At 46.3% G+C, this 21,491-nt stretch overlaps 1 protein-coding gene and 1 non-coding gene across 2 annotated transcripts in view; both read left to right on the forward strand.

The window, feature by feature from the left end:
* LOC144499823 (NACHT and WD repeat domain-containing protein 2) overlaps positions 1 to 21,491 on the forward strand; it is a 44,433-nt gene that overhangs the window by 8,042 nt on the left and 14,900 nt on the right. Inside the window, 3 exon segments of the mRNA XM_078222342.1 lie at positions 4,884 to 5,000; positions 9,484 to 9,687; positions 17,657 to 17,801. Coding sequence (XP_078078468.1) covers positions 4,884 to 5,000; positions 9,484 to 9,687; positions 17,657 to 17,801 — 466 coding nt within the window.
* Positions 12,721 to 12,793, forward strand: trnam-cau (transfer RNA methionine (anticodon CAU)). Its single transcript has one exon. It is a non-coding gene; the product is annotated as a tRNA-Met (tRNA).

The raw sequence follows: 21,491 nt of genomic DNA on the forward strand, positions 1-21,491 counted from the left end.
ACTGTGAAAATCCCCTAGTCGCCACACTCTGGCGTCTGTTTGGGTACACTGAGGGAGAATTTAGCATGGCCAATCCACCTAACCAGCACGTCTTTGGACTGTGGGAGGAAACCGGAGCACCCGGAGGAAATCCACGCAGACACGGGGAGAACGTACAGACTCCGTACAGACAGTGACCCAAATCGGGAATCGAACACAGGTCCCTGGCGCTGTGATGCAGCAGTGCTAACCACAGTGCTACCATGCTAGCACGAGGGGACATAGCTTTAAATTGAGGAGTGAGAGATATAGGACAGATGTTAGAGGTAGGTTCTTTACTCAGAGAGTAGTAAGGGCGTGGAATGCCCTGCCTGCAGCAGTAGTGGACTCGTCAACATTAAGAGCATTCAAATGGTTATTGGATAAACATATGGATGATATTGGAATAGTGTAGATTAGAGGGGCTTTAGATTGGTTTCACTGGTCGGCGCAACATCGAGGGCCGAAGGGCCTGTACTGCGCTGTAATGTTCTATGTTCTATGCCACCCCATGGGTTAGGAGGGCCAACCAACAGGCAATAAGAAGTTTTGTTGCAAGTTGCAGAAATGATGAATTAAAGAGTATTAAGAGGGTAAGTGGGTATTGTTACCTTTGGGGCGTGTGTGCGTGTGCAGGAGTACAGGGCAGGGCTCTCAATACCAACAGCCAGAGATTCAGGTCAACCTTTTACCGGAGTCCGTGGACCTGGCACTGTTTTGTTCCGGTTTACTCCCAGCTTTCAGCAGAAATGAGGCATTCACATTGTGACATTCTTCAGCAGGTTTACCTGATGCCCTTCAAGTTCAACAACAGTAACAGGGATCATTTAGAGGGCGGGTGAGGGGGGAGAATTAGCCAACTCTAGGGAGATGTGAAAGCAGCCAGGATTCCTGCTGCCGGGGATGACTTTGTGGAACAAGGAAACACAAAGTCACTGCCTCTTGGGAGAAATCATGTGACCTGCTGACCATACACAAACGAGCAAAGTAAGTTTTCAAAAAAAGGATCGTCCACCTTGCACCATCTCGACAAAGTCCGACACATAACGCGATTGACACCTGATCATTGAGAGAGAGGCAAAATAACTCACTGAGACAAGGTGCTGAAGTCGGATAACCCATAACCCTCCTTAATTGCAGCAATACCTTGTAACTGAAAATGTTCTCCATTGAGAGCTTATGTTCCCATATAAAGAACGATAGCAAATCTGTACCCATTGCATATTTTGGTCGCTCATTCTTGAAGCCAGTGGCTTTTTGTAGGGGAAAAAATATTTGCTGGCATCTAACTTAATTCTAAGAATCTTAAATGCAAGCCTCCTAGTTCTGTTAAACCTCCCTGCTCATTTCAAGTAATGAGGGGGGGGGGTAGGGGGGCGGGGGTGAGGCGATGGCCTCGTGGTATTATCGCTAGACTATTAATTCAGAAATTCAGCTAATGTTCTGGGGACCCAGGTTCGAATCCCGCCACGGCAGATGGTGGAATTTGAATTCAATTAAAAATATCTGGAATTAAGAATCTACTGATGACCATGAAACCATTGTCGATTGTCGGAAAAACACATCTGGTTCACTAATGATGTGGAGTTGCCGGCGTTGGACTGGGGTGGGCACAGTAAGTAGTCTCACAACACCAGGTTAAATCCAACAGGTTTATTTGGTAGCATGAGCTTTCGGAGCGCCGCTCCTTCATCAGGTGAGTGCAGGATTTGTTTCACAAACAGAGCATATATAGAGACACAAACTCAATTCCAAGATAATGGTTGGAATGCGAGTCTTAACAGGTAATCAAGTCTTTACAGGTGCATGTCACTAATGTCCTTTAGGGAAGGAAATCTGCTGTCCTTACCTGGTCTGGTCTACATGTGACTCCAGCGCCACAGCAATGTGGTTGACTCTCAACTGCCCTCTGAAATGGCCTAGCAAGCCATTCAGTTCAAGGGCAACTAGGGATGGAATAAATGCTGTCTAGCCGGCGACGCCCATGTCCCACGAATGAATTTAAAAAACTGTCCAACCAAATTGATTCCAATCTTTCATTCTGAATTTATATCCACCTAATCAATGTTTCTCTGAAGTATATTGCTCCAACTTATCCTACTGATTCTCTGCAGCTTCACTGTGTACTGGGTCTAAAGCTGGAAGCTGGACGATTGAAACCTCTCTGTCTATTTTACATTGCATGGCCCCCAACAATATAACCTAAAACTCTACTTCCTCCCATATCGTCACCTCACATTGCTTGTGCATCAGTAGTTACCCCCAGCTCACTGTCTCAATCCACTATCCTTAGCTCTGAATCTCTGCCGATATAAAACTGCCCACCAGGATTTCAACAACAACTTAAATTAATGTAGCGCCTGTCATTTAATGAAAGGTTCCAAGGCTTCTCAGGAGCATTACAAAATCAAATTGTGGCACTCAAATCACATCAGGACAAAGAACCAAAATCTTGGTCAAAGAAGGAGGTTTTAACAGTGACTTAAAGGACGAAAGTGGAATAGAAGGATGGAGAAGATTAGGGAGGGAATTCCAAAATGTTGGGGGTGAGACATTTTTCTTTGCAAGATAATTGCAGACTGGCTCAGTCTGTGTTGTAGGTCGACTTGAGTGGGTTCGTGATCTGTAGTTCTTTCGGGATCTTGTCTGCTTTCTTGCATCTTTGTAGAAACTTGATGTCTGTGTTGATATGTGCGATCCTCTTGGAGATCCTCTCCACTTTGAGCCAGTGGTTTGCGGTGTTGATGGTAGCCATGATGTGGAGATGCCGGCGTTGGACTGGGGTGGGCACAGTAAGAGGTGTTGTGAGACATCTTACTGTGTCCACCCCAGTCCAACACCGACATCTCCACCTCATGCTGTCCTGGTTAGCTTCACGTACTGCAAACCTCTGGGCATCTGGCACTGTGCTATGTTTATATCTTGGAGGAGAGAATCAGCTTTGATGATGATAAACTTTATAATAAAATTGCTGACCAACACTTGGGATAAATTGGAACCCCTGAGATTGGGGTCGTGCCTGATGTTACAATTTTAAAGATCGAAAATCCCCCACCCATCCAACGTTAATGGGGGTGGGACAAGGGACGGCCAGCCAATCCACTCCAAGAACACGGGTTGACAAAATTTAACTCTTTTAGCGGGGTTGCTGGTCTCTGATTTAAGCTGCTTTGGGGCCATTTTGAATCCTGGTAGCTAAAGGGAACAGTGTCAGGGAGAAGGTAACATTCCCTTTTATAGCACAGCTTGGGGGCCAGGGGGAGAGCAGAACAACAGCAGGCTGCTCCCCATCAGCTCCTCTGGGCCCATGGGTTCAAATCCCATCAGAGTAGCTGGGGGAATTTAAATTCAATTATTAATTCTGGAATTGAAAGGTATTGCGAGTAACGGTGACCGCGAAACTACCATCTGGTTCAATAATGTCCTTGAGTAAAGGAAATCTACCATCCTTACCTGGTCTGGCAAGGGGGAAGTGGTTGAGGCAGGGACATTGACAACTTTTAAAGATGTGGAGATGCCGGCGTTGGACTGGGGTAAATACAGTAAGAGTTTTAACATCACCAGGTTAAAGTCCAACAGGTTTATTTGGTAGCAAATACCATTAGCTTTCGGAGCGCTGCTCCTTTGTCAGATGGAGTGGAAATGTGCTCTCAAACAGGACACAGAGACACAAAGGTTCCGCACACATGAGGACGGCCTAAACCAGGATGTTGGATTTATGTCACATTATCAGTAACCCCCACAGCTTGCCTCCTGGACTTGCAGGCTGTCCTGTCTGGAGACAATACACATCTCTTTAACCTGTGCTTAATGCTCCCTCCACCCACATTGTCTGTATCTTTAAGATCTGGTTGGTTGTAGGGATTCGCATTCTAATCAGTATTCTGTAACTTGATTTTGTGTCTCTGTGCCCTGTTTGAGAGCACATTTCCACTCCATCTGACGAAGGAGCAGTGCTCTGAAAGCTAATGGTATTTTCTACCAAATAAACCTGTTGGACTTTAACCTGGTGTTGTTAAAACTCCAACTTTTAAAGATACATGGATAGGAAAGGTTTAGAGGGATATGGGCCAAATACAGGCAAATGGGGTTAGCTTAGATGGGCTTTTTGGTCGGCATGGATCTGTTTGGGCCGCAGGGTCTGTCTCCGTGCCGCAGATTCTATGATTCTATGAACATGTGACCCACAACAATGTCCTCTAAACTTAACTGCCCTCTGAAATTGCCTAGCAAGACACAGTTCAGTTGGGGGTGAACAAAATAATGCTGGCCTTGCCTGTGATGTCAACATCCCATGAAAAGATTTTAAATACCCCCTTCCCCCGCCCCCCTTGGTTAAGAATTGGGGCCGGGGATCAGAGCCCGAGCCCTATCCATAGTCTTAGACTCTTGAACCTTTCTTGTCCAACTGGAACCTGTCAATCAGGCTGACTTTCTACAAGGGAACACATCACTGACAAATACACAGACTGTGAAGTGTGTAGAGAAAGCCAGATCTTTGGGTTTCCCATCTGAAACTCTGCAACCGCACCCGCCCCCCACCCCCCCCCACCCCCCCCCCCCCACCCCCACATCACCCATCCGACACAATCAACTCCTGTTAATACCCAGGGCTCTTACTGTTCAGGCTTTCTCATGTAGAGAGACCCTTGTTGGGTAGAAAAGCACTGCGGATATCTTTGGAACAAGGCCCTGATTTAAGTTGCTGCCTTGAGGAAGATGAAAGCTCGGGAAGAGTAGATTTCCCGTGTCTGTGCCATTTCGGTGCGCTTGCACGTGCCAACTTCCCTGGGAGGTGCCTGGCGTCTCAGCGTTGTGTAGCTGACAGCAAGTGAATAACCTGCCCGAATGTGTCCAATTCACAGGCAATCGACGCTTACGTGGGAGTGGATCCAGATGACATCCATGATTCTGATGTCCGGAAACTCCGGATGAAACTGTTGGATGAATGTTTAAAGTTTTCCGCTGGCCCGTGTTTTGTGGTGAGTAATTGGAATAAATAAAAATCAGACAATGACGGTGCAGCCCAGCAGTGGAAAGTGATTGCTAAGGTTATATCTTTTTGTATTTATAAATGTGCTGCAACACTGCTTGCTGCTCCTGCGGCTGTAGTTTGGTCGTTTTTATATAGCAGGACATGCATGTGCTTAGTCATTGCTGGCAGTAATATATCTGTACTGCAGGTACATGCAGTGCAGTCACTCGGCTAGCCTACAGGCATATTTCTTTTCCCTGTAATGATTGCACATCTGAAATTAACACCCAGTCCTGTCTGTGCAGAGTTTGCACATTCTCCCCGTGTCTGTGTGGGTTTCCTCCGGGTGCTCCGGTTTCCTCCCACATTCCAAAGATGTGCAGATTAGGTTGATTGGCCATGCTAAATTGACCGTGAGTGTCGGGGGGGTTAGCAGGGTAAATACACAGGGATAGGGGCTGGGTGGGATAGTTGTCGGTACAGGCTCGATGGGCTGAATGGCCTCCTTCTGCCTTTGGAGGGATTCTGTGACCAATTTTGTGATCAGGCAAAGCCTGGCTGAAAGATTATCTCAACCCCTGGGAGAAAGAAGTGGGGATTCCTTTCTCAAACAATAAAGGCCAGGTTATTGGTGAGTCCCCGTGCTGGATCCACATTGCCTTCATTGTTAAACTGGCTCCCCTATCCTGTTAGCAGAATTGTAAAACACATGAAAACACATCTTCACCGTCCCGCCATTAGGCTAAGCCAGTCTTTTCCCACAAGTGTAACACAGATTTTTGCATCGACATCACTGTCCCATGACCCGCACTATAGACACGCCGAACGTGAAAGAAAGACAACTTGCTGTGTAAATGGGCAGTAACACATCCCAACACACCTCACAGCAGCATTAATGAAATAAAAAATTACACCTCCTCACAGATTAGAGCAGATCATCAAAAGCTTGCTCCAAGAGATGGGTTTTAAGGAGCATCTTATAAGGAGAATAAAGAGATGGAGAGCTTTCGGGAAGGAATCCCAGAGCTTAGACCCCCCATCAGTCAGTCTCAATGAGACTGGTGGCACAGTAGGGCAGCACGGTGGCACAGTAGGGCGGCACGGTGGCGCAGTGGTTAGCACTGCTGTCTCCCAACACCAAGGACCCGGATTCAATTCCGGCCTCGAGTCACTGTCTGTGTGGAGTTTGCATGTTCTCCCTGTGTCTGCGTGGGTCTCCTCCCGGTGCTCCAGTTTCCTCCCACAGTCCAAAGGTATGCGGGTTAGGTAGATTGGCCGTGCTAAATCGCCCCTTGGTGTCCAAAGATGTGTAGATTAGGGAGATGGTAAATGTGCGGGGTTACAGGGATAGGGTGGGGGGGGGGGAGGGGCCTGAATAAGATGCTCTGTCGGAGAGTCGGTGCAGGTTCAATAGGCCGAATGGCCTCCTTCTGCACTGTAGGGATGCTGTGATTCTATTCTATGGGATCTGATTGGCATTTGACTAGAGGATCCTGATATCAACAACAGACACCTTGTGCAATAAACTCACGACATGGTGGATAGTAGAGGATAGTCTTCAACAATATGAAGGAAAGGCCCCATATTCTGCCTTGTTCTTCCTCTGCCCTTGATTATTATGTTCTTTCTAATTAAAGGGGAGGGAAAGTTTGTGGTTCAGCATTTTCCATTGAACTGCTTTAATAAAGCACAATATTTCAGAAGTCTTTCTTGTTGCTCAGCTGACAGCAATCTCCTCTCAGATCCCAATCAGGGCTGGAGTCAGGATTTCCAGTGTAATTGATAGAGTTTCCCGGAGGCAGATGGGTGCCTCCCTGTTAGTGATTTCAGTGGTGGGACCTGCATGCCAGACACGGCGAGCAGCTCGACATTTCAGAAGGACGTCAATGTTTATTTTTTTTCAGCCCAATTTTTACATAAATAATAATCGCCTTCCATTTTAAGCAATTATCAGAATGTGATCATTTTGCAACGAAATTATGTTTAATGATAAGTTGAACTCAAGTCCCATTGCAGCCAGGTGGCGAACAGCTAAACATCCACAAAGCATGCTGGGAAAAGTAGCCAACCTTACACAAGTACAAGGGCTGCTGTAGTTGCCGTCTAATGAACCGGCCCGTTGAGTAAGCGGTGTGCGATAAGATGCACTCAACACAAGGCTGCTAGGCAAGGGCAAATAAGGAGAACAAGAACAGCAGATGTACCCTGTTTTGCAACTGAAAGGGAGCAGACTGGTGACCCATGGGTGTATCTGACTAAGAACATTCTCGATGCTGGGAGAAACTGGATAAAGAGGGGAGGCTACCCACCTCCACAAAGAAGGTCTGCAGGAACAATCATCGAGTAAGGAAGCTCTGTGTCCTGGACTCAGAGAAGAAGACAACCCATCAAAGGGTGACTGATCCCCTCACCTTGCTACAGGTAGTATTCTAAATCTAGGCCCTGAGTCTTGTGGTCCATTCTAACAAATGAAATAAAGAACAGTTCAGTGTTCATCTAGTGTCTAAACATTAGTAAAGAATCAGTTGTACCAAATAGAATCATAGAATCCCTACAGTGCAGAAGGAGGCCATTTGGCCCATCGAGTCTGCACCGACCACAATCCCACACTGGCCCTATCCTCATAACCCCATGTATTTACCCTACTAGTCCCACTGACACTAAGTGTCAATTTAGCATGGCCAATCAACCTAACTCGCACATCTTTGGAGTGTGGGAGGAAACCCACACAGACACCGGGAAAATGTGCAGACTCCACACGGACAGTGACCCAAGCCGGGAATCGAACCCCGGGGCCTTGGTGCTGTGAGGCAGCAGTGCTAACCACTGTGCCACCATGCCGCCCATTGGTATAAATGTTATTATAATTCGTTGTAAGTGTTTATTTGACCGCCACGTCAGTTGACACCCTAGTCAGAGGGTCAACACCATTCCCTAACATCTATTGTATTGACATTAATTGGGGAGCTTGTCTTCCAGCAGATGAGTTTGTGCACGAGGCCAGTGATGATTTGACACTAATTGATAAAATTGGGGTAAGAGACAAGAGTGGAATCATAAGAGTCAGTGTGAGAAGTGCCGCACTGAAAGGGTGTATGTGGCTGCCAAGCTGAGGATAATTCTTCTGAGGATTGTGTTTTAGTTGCATTGTTGCAACAGGAGTTGACTCACGTTGCAGAATACAGGTGCACTGTAATGATGGGAAATTCAATTTGCCCAGGACAAAAAGGGACATAAAAGCACTGTGCACACAAACAGTAAACTGCAAAGTGTACTAATCCTACCTGCATGTACTAAAGGCTGCGCACTCCAACCATGTGTAAAAAGAAATGCAGATTTAGGTTCTTCAGTAGGATTTAATTTCCTTTATAATACTTTTTTTCCTTTATAGCTTAATGCACAATTTTATTAAGGTGCTATACTTTTGAGTCATTGACTCAAACATACATGAATAAATTAATAAGCAGAAAAGCAAAATACAGATGCTGGAAATCTGAAATATTCACAGAAAATGTTTGAATAACTCAGCAGGCCAGGCAGCGTCTGTGGAGAGAAACAGAGCAGTTTGTGAGGACCACAGACTTTCATTCCCTTTTATGATGAAACGTGTCCTGTCTGACCTGCTGAGTATTTCCAGCATTTTTCGTTTTATATTTGCAAGACTACACTGAAGCCTCAAGAGTGAGCTTTAACTCATTTTTTTTCTAGTTTATTCATTAGTGTCACAAGTAGGCTTACATTAACACTGCAATGAAGTTACTCTGAAAATCCCCTAGTCGTCACACCCCTGCGCCTTTTCGGGTACACTGAAGGAGAATTTAGCATGGCCAATGCACCTAACCAGCACGTCTTTTGGACTGTGGGAGGAAACCGGAGCACCCGGAGGAAACCCATGCAAACACGGGCAGGACATGCAGACTGCATACAAACAGTGACCCAAGCCGGGAATCGAACCCGGGTCCCTGGCGCTGTGAGGCAGCAGTGCTAACCACTGTGCCACCGTGCCAAGGTCTAAAAGTTGTAGTTGCACAGTGTTAATCACTTTTATATAAAGTTCACAACTGCAAATCAACTTCCAGTAATTTCACCCTTTCTCCGGCTTTTTGTTAGGTTGAGCAGTGCTCCTGTCAGTCTGAAGTGCAAACGTGATTCGGACAGGGGTTTTGCAGTCCAGGCCTTTATTAGAAATTTGATTTATTTGAACTAAGATTTGTGGTTCACTTGTTTGCAATAACCCCCCCAATCATAACTTACACCAGGTTTTAGAGACTTAATCCAGAAAGAACACTTTGAGTGGTGAATTCAGAAAGTTTATTAACTATTAAAAAGGTAACAAGACAGAAAGATAAAAAGCAAAGTCTTCTCATGATATTTTCCAGTCCCGCCGCCAGACATGCCCACTGCGAACCTTCGGCTTGCAGTGTTCCTCATTGATACTTCACTGTGAGAAATCTTGTAACACCCCGCCATGCACTGTGACTCTTTTTTAGGCGTTAATAGGGGAACAATACGGAAATGTCAGCTTACCAGCAGAAATTGAGGCCAGTGAATTTGAGACCATACTCTGCAGATCAGAAAATGAAGGCCTCAGCACCAGGCTACTGGAGAACTGGTACCAGAGGGATGAGAATTCTGTTCCACCTGTTTACTACCTCAAGTCGAAAACTGATGTCCTCCCTGGCTATTACAACAAGGTGAGTTTCCATGGATTGCACAGGGGGTGGATTCCAGCTCTTTGGTTATTTGCAGTAAGGCACCCGACACTAGTTCTCCACCATTAAAGGTAGGTGAAATGGACAAACATCTGGCAGATACAGTTTAATTCGGGTAAATGTTGAACTGGTGGCAGTTTAATCTGCATGAGAGTATTTTGAGAACTGAGGATGTACAACCTTTGAAGGAGGCTGGGAAAATTGAGAAGGTGGTTCAGGAAGTGTATGGGTTACTTGTAAATGGCGCATTGAATACAAAGCAAAGAGGTCACGTAAACTGTTACAAATCCTTGGCTAGGCATCAGCTGGAGTATTGTGGGTGCCACACATTAGGAAGGCAATCAAGAGGGTATAAACGGAGATTTACTGGGATGATACTGGGAATAAGTGATATGAAGAGCTTGCTATAGCTGGGATAATTCTCCTTGGAGCAGTGTCAAGCTTTTGGTAGAAAAGGAAGATTTAAGAATTAAGTGAAATAAAAATATTAAAAGATAAGATTTGGATGAAATAAAGTGAAAAAGTGGGTTTCCTCCGGGTGCTCCGGTTTCTTCCCACAGTCCAAAGATAGGTTGATTGGCCGTACTAAATTGCCCCTTAGTGTCAGGGGACGTAGCAAGGTTAAATATGTGCGGTTACGGCCTGGGTGGGATTGTGGTCGGTGCAGACTCGATGGGCCGAATGGCCTCTTTCTGCTCTGTAGGGATTCTTTGATTCTATGAACTGCTGCCTCACCGCGCCAGGGACCTGGGTTCGATTCCGGCCTTGGGTCACTGTCTGTGTGGAGTTTGCACGTTCTCCCCGTGTCTGCGTGGGTTTCCTCCGGGTGCTCCGGAATTGATAAGAATGCACCTGTTGATATGCTAATTAGCTTGGCAGCAAGAAAACAGGTGTTTACCTTAGTTACGAGGGACTGAACAATGGTAGAAGAGGTGAACTCAAAGTGGGGAGATAAGAATATAATTTACACCTATACGTTAAAAGCCTGGTCCAAGGTGTTATTAAGATAGAATAACATCAAGGGGAAAAAACAAAATATTCACACCAGGGTTAATTGCTGTCAGTAGGAGAGGTAAAGGGAGCGAGAGAGAGAGATAGATGCAGCTAGTAAGCAGAACTCTCCCCAATAGTACAGAACTCCGGTATCATAGCCTCAGAGAACGATGATGCTAAGTGGAAGAAAGATTCTTCCCAAACCTAAAGATAACTCATAGGTGATTACTATTGGCTGGTTTTAGCTCACTGTTATAGTGAGTGGGATTTTGTTTTGGGACAAAGGACATTTCTCCGAGTTCTGGACCATAGATAGGAACAGGGTTAACTTCATGAGGTACTCGTGTGTGGGTGTGTGTGTGTGTGTGTGTGGCCATTATTAATGGTACTGTTGTCTTCTATTGTGGTCTTGTTGTCTGTTTCTCTTAAATTAATAAATACTCCTTTATGATTGATTACAAGACTCTGCCTTTCCTCACTGGTTTGCATACCTTTCCTCACATTATGCCAAAGTGAAAATATACACCACTAAGAATCGGTGTTCCAAGTTACACTTTTAGGTTTCAAGCTACCCTTGTATTTAACAGCAGAGATATGAAAGATTCACAGATATATCATGATGTACTGTTTAGTATGGGGAAACCTAGCGAAGGTATTGAAAACTGTGAGTGAGTAGAAAGAAATGAGTTCCTCAGGTAATTGGGTCAGCAAGCAGAAGTCAAAGTTTTAAATTATTGGCACAGAAACTGAAGGGAAAATGAGGAGAAATTGTTTCACGCGGAGAATTGATAAGATCCAGACCTGAAAGTGTCTCTATAGATTCTTGATTAACGAGGGTGTGTAAGGTTATCGAGGGTAGGCAGGAATGTGGGGTTGAAGTTACAATCAGATCAGCCATGATCGTATTGAGTGGTGGAGCAGGCTCGAGGGGCCGAGTGGCCTACTCCTGCTCCTAATTCGTGTGTTTGTATTGGGTTCCAATAAGGCACATAGAACCATCCAAAACAAAGGGGTGACCTGATAGAGGTGTATAAGATGTTGAGAGGTATTGATCGAGTGGATAGTCAGAGGCTTTTTCCCAGGGCTGAAATGGTTGCCACAAGAGGACACAGGTTTAAGGTGCTGGGGAGTAGGTACAGAGGAGATGTCAGGGGTAAGTTTTTCACTCAGAGGGTGGTGGGTGCGTGGAATGGGCTGCCAGCAACGGTGGTGGAGGCGGATTCGATAGGGTCTTTTAAGAGACTTTTAGATAAGTACATGGAACTTAGTAAGATAGAGGGTTATAGGTAAGCCTAGTAATCGCTAAGGTAGGGACATGTTCGGCACAACTTTGTGGGCTGAAGGGCCTGTATTGTGCTGTAGTTTTTCTATGTTTCTATGTTTCTAAAGCAGTGTTACAGCATCAGTGGTACATTCTCATTGATTTTAGTGGGGGAAAGGTGGGGGGTATCCCAAAGCAATGTCTAAGTAAGGACACTATTCCCCATCAAGGCTACTAAATACTCCAGAGAATAGCCTGTCGTCAAACATGAGAGATGCCTGGTACTAATGTCCATTACAGTGTCATTTCCCCTTGTGGAGGGGGTTCAGCAACTGAAGTTGGGTCCTCAGTTAGAATGTTAAACCAAACCTACTCCATGAATTAAAATGTTGGCACTCCGATATATACCCACACTCCAGGCTTTCTCAAAGCTCCTATTCAGATGTTCCTGCTCAGTTACAATTGCTGGGATTATTGACTGCCTCTTCTCTCCTGTTATCATGTACTTAGTTTGGAATGTCATAGAGACCTCACAGAAAGAGACCATTCTGCCCATTGTGTCCCTCCGAGGGCAACACCGAGTCCCACTCTCCCACCTTTTCCTGGCAATTTGTTTTCTCTTGAGGTAATTATCCAATTCTCTACCGAAAGCTGTGATTAAATCCTCCTCTGCTGTGAAGTCAGGCAGTGCATTCCAGATCCTAACCATTCTCTGCATGCAAAGCTTTATCCTCGTGTTGTTTCGATTCCTCTTTAAATCTGTGTCTGTAGTGTAGTGGTTATCACGTTCGCTTCATATGCGAAAGGTCCCCGGTTCAAAACCGGGCAGAAGCATTGCTTAAGTGGGTGGCACGGTAGCGCAGTGGTTAGCACTGTTGCTTCACAGCTCCAGGGACCTGGGTTCGAATCTCGGCTCGGGTCACTGTCTGTGTGGAGTTTGCACATTCTCCCTGTGTCTGCGTGGGTTTCCTCCGGGTGCTCCGGTTTCCTCCCACAGTCCAAAGATGTGCGGGTTAGGTTGATTGGCCATTCTAAATTGCCACTTAGTGTCCCGGGATGCATAGGTTAGAGGGATTAGTGGGTAAATATGTAGGGATATGGGGATAGGGCCTGGGTGGGATTGTGGTTGGTGCAGACTCGATGGGCCGAATAGCTTCTTTTTGCACTGTAGGATTCTATGATCTATGATCTGTGCCTTCTGGTTCTCAATCCTTCCACCAGTGGAAACAGGATTTTCACAGTAACTTCATTGCACTGTTAATGTAAGCCTATTTGTGACACTAGTAAATAAACTTTAAAAACTTTATAACTTCCTTGTTGTTGTACTCTATGCCCCTATTTATAAAACCCAAGATCCTGCACTGCTTATTACTCTATTCTCAACCTACCCGACCCCAGGGTGACCGCCTCTTGGGAGAAGGGGCCATATGGGTGTGGGGAACCATACAAATGGGTTGGTGCTGGCAAATCTGTGAGGAGGGGGTATTGCAAATGCATGGGTACAAACTGCGCATGCGCAAAATTTAAAGGTCTGAATTAACGGGTGGCACAGTGGTTAGCACTGCTGCCTCACAGCGCCAGGGACCTGGGTTCGATTCCTGGCTTGGGTCACTGTCTGTGCGGAGACTGCACGTTCTCCCCGTGTCTGTATGGGTTTCCTCCGGGTGCTCCGGTTTCCTCCCACAGTCCCAAAGGCATGCTGGTTAAGTGCATTGGCCATGCTAAATTCTCCCTCAGTGTCCCCGAACAGGCTCCGGAGTGTGGCAAAGAGGGGATTTTCACAGTAACTTCATTGCAGTGTTAATGTAAGCCTACTTGTTACACTAATAAATAAACTTTATTTTACTTTTACTTTTACGGGAAAAACATGTCCCAGCAACATACAACCCAGAACACAGGACAATCACCACCTTCAATGACTTGTGCACATATAAACACAGGCCCCGCTTCTCTGTTAGAATTGTACCTTTTATGTTATATTGCCTCTCCTCATTCTTCCAAACAATACAAATCTCTTCACACTTTTCAACATTAAATCTCATCTGCCACTTGCCCAGACATCCCATCAGTCCCTCGGTCTTTTTGAAGTTTAACACTGCCCTCACGTTACACAAGACCCTCCTAACAGGGCTCCTAACACCAACCCCTGGGGAACCCCACCCTAAACCTTTCTCCAGTCTGAAAAGCAACCATTCACCACCACTCTCTGCTTCCTCTCACTCAACTTATTTCATATCCATTTCGCTATTCTCCCTTTTATTCCATGAGTTCTAACTCGGCTGACAAGCCTGTCATATGGCACTTTGCCGAATGCCTTTTGCATGTCCGTGTACACCACATCGACTGCATTACCCTCATCGACCCGCTCTGTTACCTCAGCAAAAAAAGCTCCAGTAAGTTCGTTCATCTTGGATCCTATGAGCTTTCACTTCAGCCTCCCATCTGTGAAGTGCATGAATACACTGTAAGAAGTTAATGAGTGTACTTGAGCTATGTGCTAATAGTGTGTTAATGCATCCCTTTGACAGCTAACTATAACAAAGGGATTACTCCGTTTACAGTAGCAGCTGGAAAAATTTCAAGTCAATGAATTAATGTGTTGATATACTCAGGCGGCTTTTGATGAATGAATTCAATTCCCTCCATGTCCTGATCCCTCCCTATCTCCAGAGCATCTTTATTTTACTTTGTTCAAGGTCCTTTTTAATTGCAAATGTTGCTGATCACCGTGTTTTTAATGCTAACACTGCATTCATTCATTCGATTTCTAATCCTGTACAGCTCAATTGCTCCAGTAATAGCAGTGTCAATATATGCAAATACAGAATCAGTCCTAAAGTCCTGCCTGTATTCTTTGTGTCATGTGTCAGCAAAGAGGAGATCTGCAGCAGTGGCCAACACTTTCATTGAGTTCTTGTCACAAAAAGAGTGAATCTGAACACCCTAAAAATTCCCCCGTTCAGCAGATCCTTTCACCCACCCCCAGCATTCTCCCTCCACCTGGACCCCTCTCTCTGGCCTCTTACCAGCTCTTGATCTTTTCATCGAGAACTGTCCGCGTGACATCGGCCGTCGCAATTTCTCTGCTCCTCTCAGCCACTCTTAACTTGTCTCCTTCCGAACTTGCTGCACTTTACTCCAGTCCCTTAACAATCTGTACCTCTGCTCTGCCAGTCACACATTCCAATCACTTAATGGACATTTTCAGCACCTTTCTCGGCCTTCATCACCACCATTTCCATTAGAATCATAGAATCCTACAGTGCAGAAGGAGGCCATTCAGCCCATCGGGTCTGCACTGACCGCAAGCCCACCCAGGCCCTATTCCCATAACCCCATGCATTTACCCTAGCTAGTCCCCCTGACACTAAGGGTCAATTTAGCATGGCCAATCCACCTAACCTGCACATCTTTGGACTGTGGGAGGAAACCGGAGCATCCGGAGGAAACCCATGCAGACATGGGGAGAACGTGCAAACTCCACACAGACCCAAGCCTGGAATCGAACCCGGGTCCCTGGCGCTGTGAGGCAGCAGTGCTAACCACTGTGCCACCGTGCCACCCCAATCACAATTTGTCCAATTACATCCCACCCAACCCCCACCCTCATGGTATGAATCTGGTCTGATTTTCTTTGCTCTCAGTTCTGACGAAGGGTCATCTGGACCCGAAACGTTGGCTCTATTCTCTCCCCAGAGATGCTGTCAGACCTGGTGAAAATTTCCAGCAATTTCTGTTTTGGTTTCAGATTCCAACATCCGCAGTATTTTACCTTTACCCTAAAAATATCAATGTGTTATATTAAATACTATGTTAATCTAATTTTTAGATACTTTCTCCCCTGGTTTTTAAATGTTACTGCGCGATATTCGTCATTCAAGTGGTTCAAAGGGTGTCCTGCCCCCAACTCGGCTCCTGTACAAATTAAAGCAAGTGAAAGCAATCTGATTGCTTCTCCTTTGATCCCCTTTTCCGCCACTGCAGAAGTCACTTGCCTTGTCTTGTTTTGAAGGTGATACTTGCAGAGTCAAAACGATCTGACCTTTTACAAATTTCTCTCCATTGGCCACCAAACAGCTGAACCAATGAGCAGCGATCGGCATGTTTTCCAATCTTGGAGAACTGTGAAATCAGAGACAAAAGTCGCTCCTGTCCTCGTTCCCAACTATCAACCGCCAGTAACATTCCCTTTAATATTTTTTCCAGTGTATGACGACGGTTTCTTTCAAGTGCGTGGCTCCTTTAAACAGACCCCACCTGCGTTAACATAGGGCTGCCTTTGCTGCCAAAATGGTGCATGATCAGTGGTACTGTTTTATTCTGCGGCCAGGAGCAGAGATACTAATCGGATATCTATTAACGGCAATGATTAAAACAGCCCACACCTTCTCTGAGTCGATGGGTCGGAGGGTAGGGATTGGGGGGGAGGTGGTAAGGTTGGGATTGTTTAAAGTTTAGTTTATTGAAAGTTCATTTATTTATTGTCACAAGTAAGGCTTACATTAACACTGCAATGAAGTTACTGTGAAAATCCCCCAGTTGCCACATTCTGGCACCTGTTCGGGTACACCGAGGGACAATTTAGCATGGCCAATGCACTTAACCAGCACGTCTTTTGGACTGTGGCAGGAAACCGGAGCACCCGGAGGAAACCCACGCAGACACGGGGAGGACGTGCAGACTCCGCACAGACAGCGACTCAAGCCAGGAATCGAACCTGGGTCCCTGGCGCCGTGAGCACCACTGTGCCACCGTGCCGCTCTGGGGAGGGAGACTTCCAATCCACGCGGTGATGACCGCAATTCCAGATTACAACCTCCATATCCTACCGCTGGAGCTCCGGAACGTCTGGTTGGATCTTAGTCAAATCCTGAAGCTGCTGGTGTGGGTTTGTGAGGCCGCAGCGGGGTAGGTAGTTTCTGAATCTCCCACTCCAGAGCCTCTTCCCCTGAACGCAGGTCTGGCACCGGGAAAAAGCCCTGGGAGCTGCAAATGCGGGATACGGAGGTTGTAATCCGGAATTGTAGCCTTCACCGGGTGGATGAGAAGCCTCTCCTCCCTCCCCATCCCGATCCCGGTGGGAAGGCCAAGCCCACTCTGCTCCCCCCGCCAGAAACTGAGTCAACGGTTTTAGTATCGAACTAGGAATCAGCACTGCGTCCCCTGAAAATGATGACATTGGTTATCTACTCACGCGTGGACATGAACTGGCAAGAAACACAGGGTGGAATTTTACCGGCACGTCCGCCCAAGGTTCGTACAATCCCCCCCGAGGCCTACGGAGAATGTCGTTCTCCGATCCTCGCCCGCCCCCGGCCACAGTGATAATCTAAACGGACATAACCTGTGCCGGAACTTTCAAATCACTGCGCAGTCACACAGCTTAGAGGGAATATTAGTCACTCAACTCCCCTTCCCAACTCCCAAACATGAAGGCATCAGTTAGTGATACTGGCAAAAAAAATCATCAACCTGAAATGTTAGCTCTGTTCCTCTCTCCACAGATGCTGCCTGAGCTGCTGAGTATTTCCAGCAGTTTCCAGCTCGCCTCTTTGCCCCATGATGCAAAGGCTCTATTAATTACTCAAGTTGTTTGTGAATTTTTATCGTCAGCAAATTTACCGAATCAATGTCCACTAACTGATGGATGTCGATGTCAGTCTTTAAGTTCCACGTTAAATAAATCCATTGTTGCAGACTGCAGACAGGGTGAGGGAAGCTGCTCGTACAGCGTGGCGTAACAGCTTCACAGAAATGAAAATGACCTTCAGTGAGACGGTGAAGCTGTGCCTTCAGGAAGGAACCTTGAAACCAGAGCAAGCTCAGAAATATTTCACCTCGGGTAAGTGCTGCGTGTTCCTGGTGGTGATGAATGCTGTTCGGTGATAGCCGCTTTTATTATTTTGATTGGCTGGTACATGTATTTATTTCCCCATCTGCTTCTCTCACCACCACTGAAGTGCCCATTTATATTGGAGTAAGATTTGATGTGCGTCAGAGGCTGCTTTCAATCGGTGCCCCCAGACAGAAAGTGTTAGCAGACTGTCACACTGTGGAGACATCACAGTTGAGATCTGCTCACACACATGCCACACACATCACACACACACACACACACACACACACACACACACACACCACACACACACAAACGCCACACACACATGTACACATGCCACACACACACACCACACATGTACACATGCCACACACACATCAAACACACACACATCACACACGTGCCACAAGCACACACTCACACATACCACATGCTACCACACACACACACACATGCCACACACACACACACATGCCGCACATACACACACACACGCACAAGAATTGAAGATCTGGCTGACTTTTCTTCAAAAATACATACCACAATACATACCACACACGCCACACCACAAAGACTCACACACACATGCACACACACAAACCACAGATGCACACCGCAAAGACTTACTCACACACATGCACACTACACACATGCATGCGCACGCACACGACAAATACATACCACCCACGTTCACCACACACTTGCTGACGATGATTGCCATCTTAAACTTCTACACTCGATGACTGTGAAAATAATTTTCCCCCAATTATCAAATCCCTTATTAACAAAACCCGTGATCATTTTGAATATCTATCTCCTTTCAAATTCCGTCCTGTTCTGTCGAGTTTATGATCTCTGCTGACTTGCAGATAGTTGGTGAACGGGGGTGAGATGGTTTGCCACAGAAAAGCGGGAAAAGACTGATGGGAGAATGTTGCCAGGCTGCTGTCGTATGCCTCTGAGCAACAGAACAGGACAGCCGCATGGTGGCACAGTGGTTAGCACTGCTGCCTCACAGCGCCAGGGACCCGGGTTCGATTCCTGGCTTGGGTGACTGTCTGTGCGGAGTCTGCACATTCTCCCCGTGTCTGCGTGGGTTTCCTCCGGGTGCTTCAGTTTCCTCCCAGAGTCCGAAAGACGTGCTGGTTAGGTGTATTGGCCATGCTAAATTGTCCCTCAGTGTACCCGAACAGGCAAGGGAACATAGAATATAGAACACTACAGCGCAGTACAGGCCCTTCGGCCCTCGATGTTGCGCCGACCAGTGAAACCAATCTAAAGCCCATCTAACCTACACTATTCCAATATCATCCATATGTTTATCCAATGACCATTTAAATGCCCTTAATGTTGACGAGTCCACTACTGCTGCAGGCAGGGCATTCCACGCCCTTACTGCTCTCTGAGTGAAGAACCTACCTCTAACATCTGTCCTATATCTCTCACCCCTCAATTTAAAGCTATGTCCCCTCGTGCTAGCCATCACCATCCGAGGATAAAGGCTCTCACTATCCACCCTGTCTAATCCTCTGAGGGAGTGTGGTGACTTGGGGATGTTCACAACAACTTCATTGCAGTGTTAATGTAAGCCTACTCATGACACTAATAAATAAACTTTAAAACATTGAACAAAGAAGCTTTGCTTTTTCATCCTTAGTTAATGATGTGTTGAACAGAGAAACTGACTAGAAGCGGGGAAAATCGAATACATTCAAAATTGGGGTGTAAGATACAACTTACACTGTTACCCTGCCTTGCACACTTGATTCCTTGGTAAATACATGCGGTTTATCACCAACTAACCCAGTGCATTAGTCCAAAATGTATCATTGCTGAGTAGCAGGTGATACTGCACCACCTGGTGGACAGCATATGAAATGCATTTTGAGCTTCCAACCAGGGGCAGAACTCTCCTGTGTCCCCATCAGGTGGGTTCAATGGCAGGGCCAGGAGGTGGGGGCAGAATTCGGTGGGAGTCCAAAAACTGGTTATAAACCAACCTAAATCCTCCATGGGATCTTCTGCTGATGCCTGCCACAGCAGATCAAGAACCCCGCTGGAGGTTGATGTGAAACCGATTTGTTTAAAAGTTTAAAGTTTATTTATTAGTGTCACAAGTAGGCTTACATTAACACTGCAATGAAGTTACTGTGAAAGTCCCCCTAGCCACCACACTCTGGCGCCTGTTCGGGTACACTGAGGGAGAATTTAGCACGGCCAATGCACCTAACCAGCACGTCTTTCGGACTGTGGGAGGAAACCCGAGCACCCGGAGGAAACCCACGCAGAAACGGGGAGAACGTGCAAACTCCGCACAGACAGTGACCCCAAGCTGGGAATCGAACCCGAGTCCCTGGCGCTGTGAGGGAGTCGTGCTAACCACTGTGCTGCCACATCCCACTAATGGAGTTTTTAACAAATTCTCCGACCAGCCCCTGAGTAGGAGTAGTAATGTTTATTACATTTACTCACATTGACCTAATGTTTATGGCCATTGGTTTGGACTCCACACCTCTCATAGAACATAGAACATAGAACATTACAGCGCAGAACAGGCCCTTCGGCCCACGATGTTGCACCGACCAGTTAAAAAAAAAAAAAAACTGTGACCCTCCAACCTAAACCAATTTCTTTTCGTCCATGAACCTATCTACGGATCTCTTAAACGCCCCCAAACTAGGCGCATTTACTACTGATGCTGGCAGGGCATTCCAATCCCTCACCACCCTCTGGGTAAAGAACCTACCCCTGACATCGGTTCTATAACTACCCCCCCTCAATTTAAAGCCATGCCCCCTCGTGCTGGATTTCTCCATCAGAGGAAAAAGGCTATCACTATCCACCCTATCTAAACCTCTAATCATCTTATATGTTTCAATAAGATCCCCTCTTAGCCGCCGCCTTTCCAGCGAAAACAATCCCAAATCCCTCAGCCTCTCCTCATAGGATCTCCCCTCCATACCAGGCAACATCCTGGTAAACCTCCTCTGCACCCTCTCCAAAGCCTCCACATCCTTCCTGTAATGTGGGGACCAGAACTGCACACAGTACTCCAAGTGCGGCCGCACCAGAGTTGTGTACAGTTGCAACATAACGCTACGACTCCTAAATTCAATCCCCCTACCAATAAACGCCAAGACACCATATGCCTTCTTAACAACCTTATCTACTTGATTCCCAACTTTCAGGGATCTATGCACACATACACCTAGATCCCTCTGCTCCTCCACACTATTCAAAGTCCTCCCGTTAGCCCTATACTCAACACATCTGTTATTCCTACCAAAGTGAATTACCTCACACTTCTCCGCATTAAACTCCATCCGCCACCTCTCGGCCCAACTTTGCAACCTGTCTAAGTCTTCCTGCAAACTACGACACCCTTCCTCACTGTCTACCACACCACCGACTTTGGTGTCATCAGCAAATTTGCTAATCCACCCAACTATACCCTCATCCAGATCATTAATAAATATTACAAACAGCAGTGGCCCCAAAACAGATCCCTGAGGTACACCACTTGTAACCGCACTCCATGATGAATATTTACTATCAACCACCACCCTCTGTTTCCTATCCGCTAGCCAATTCCTGATCCAATTTCCTAGATCACCCCCAATCCCATACATCTGCATTTTCTGCAGAAGCCTACCATGGTGAACCTTATCAAACGCCTTACTAAAATCCATATAT

The sequence above is a fragment of the Mustelus asterias genome, chromosome 10 (genome assembly GCF_964213995.1).
Source record: "Mustelus asterias chromosome 10, sMusAst1.hap1.1, whole genome shotgun sequence".
NCBI classification, from domain to species: Eukaryota; Metazoa; Chordata; class Chondrichthyes; order Carcharhiniformes; family Triakidae; genus Mustelus; species Mustelus asterias.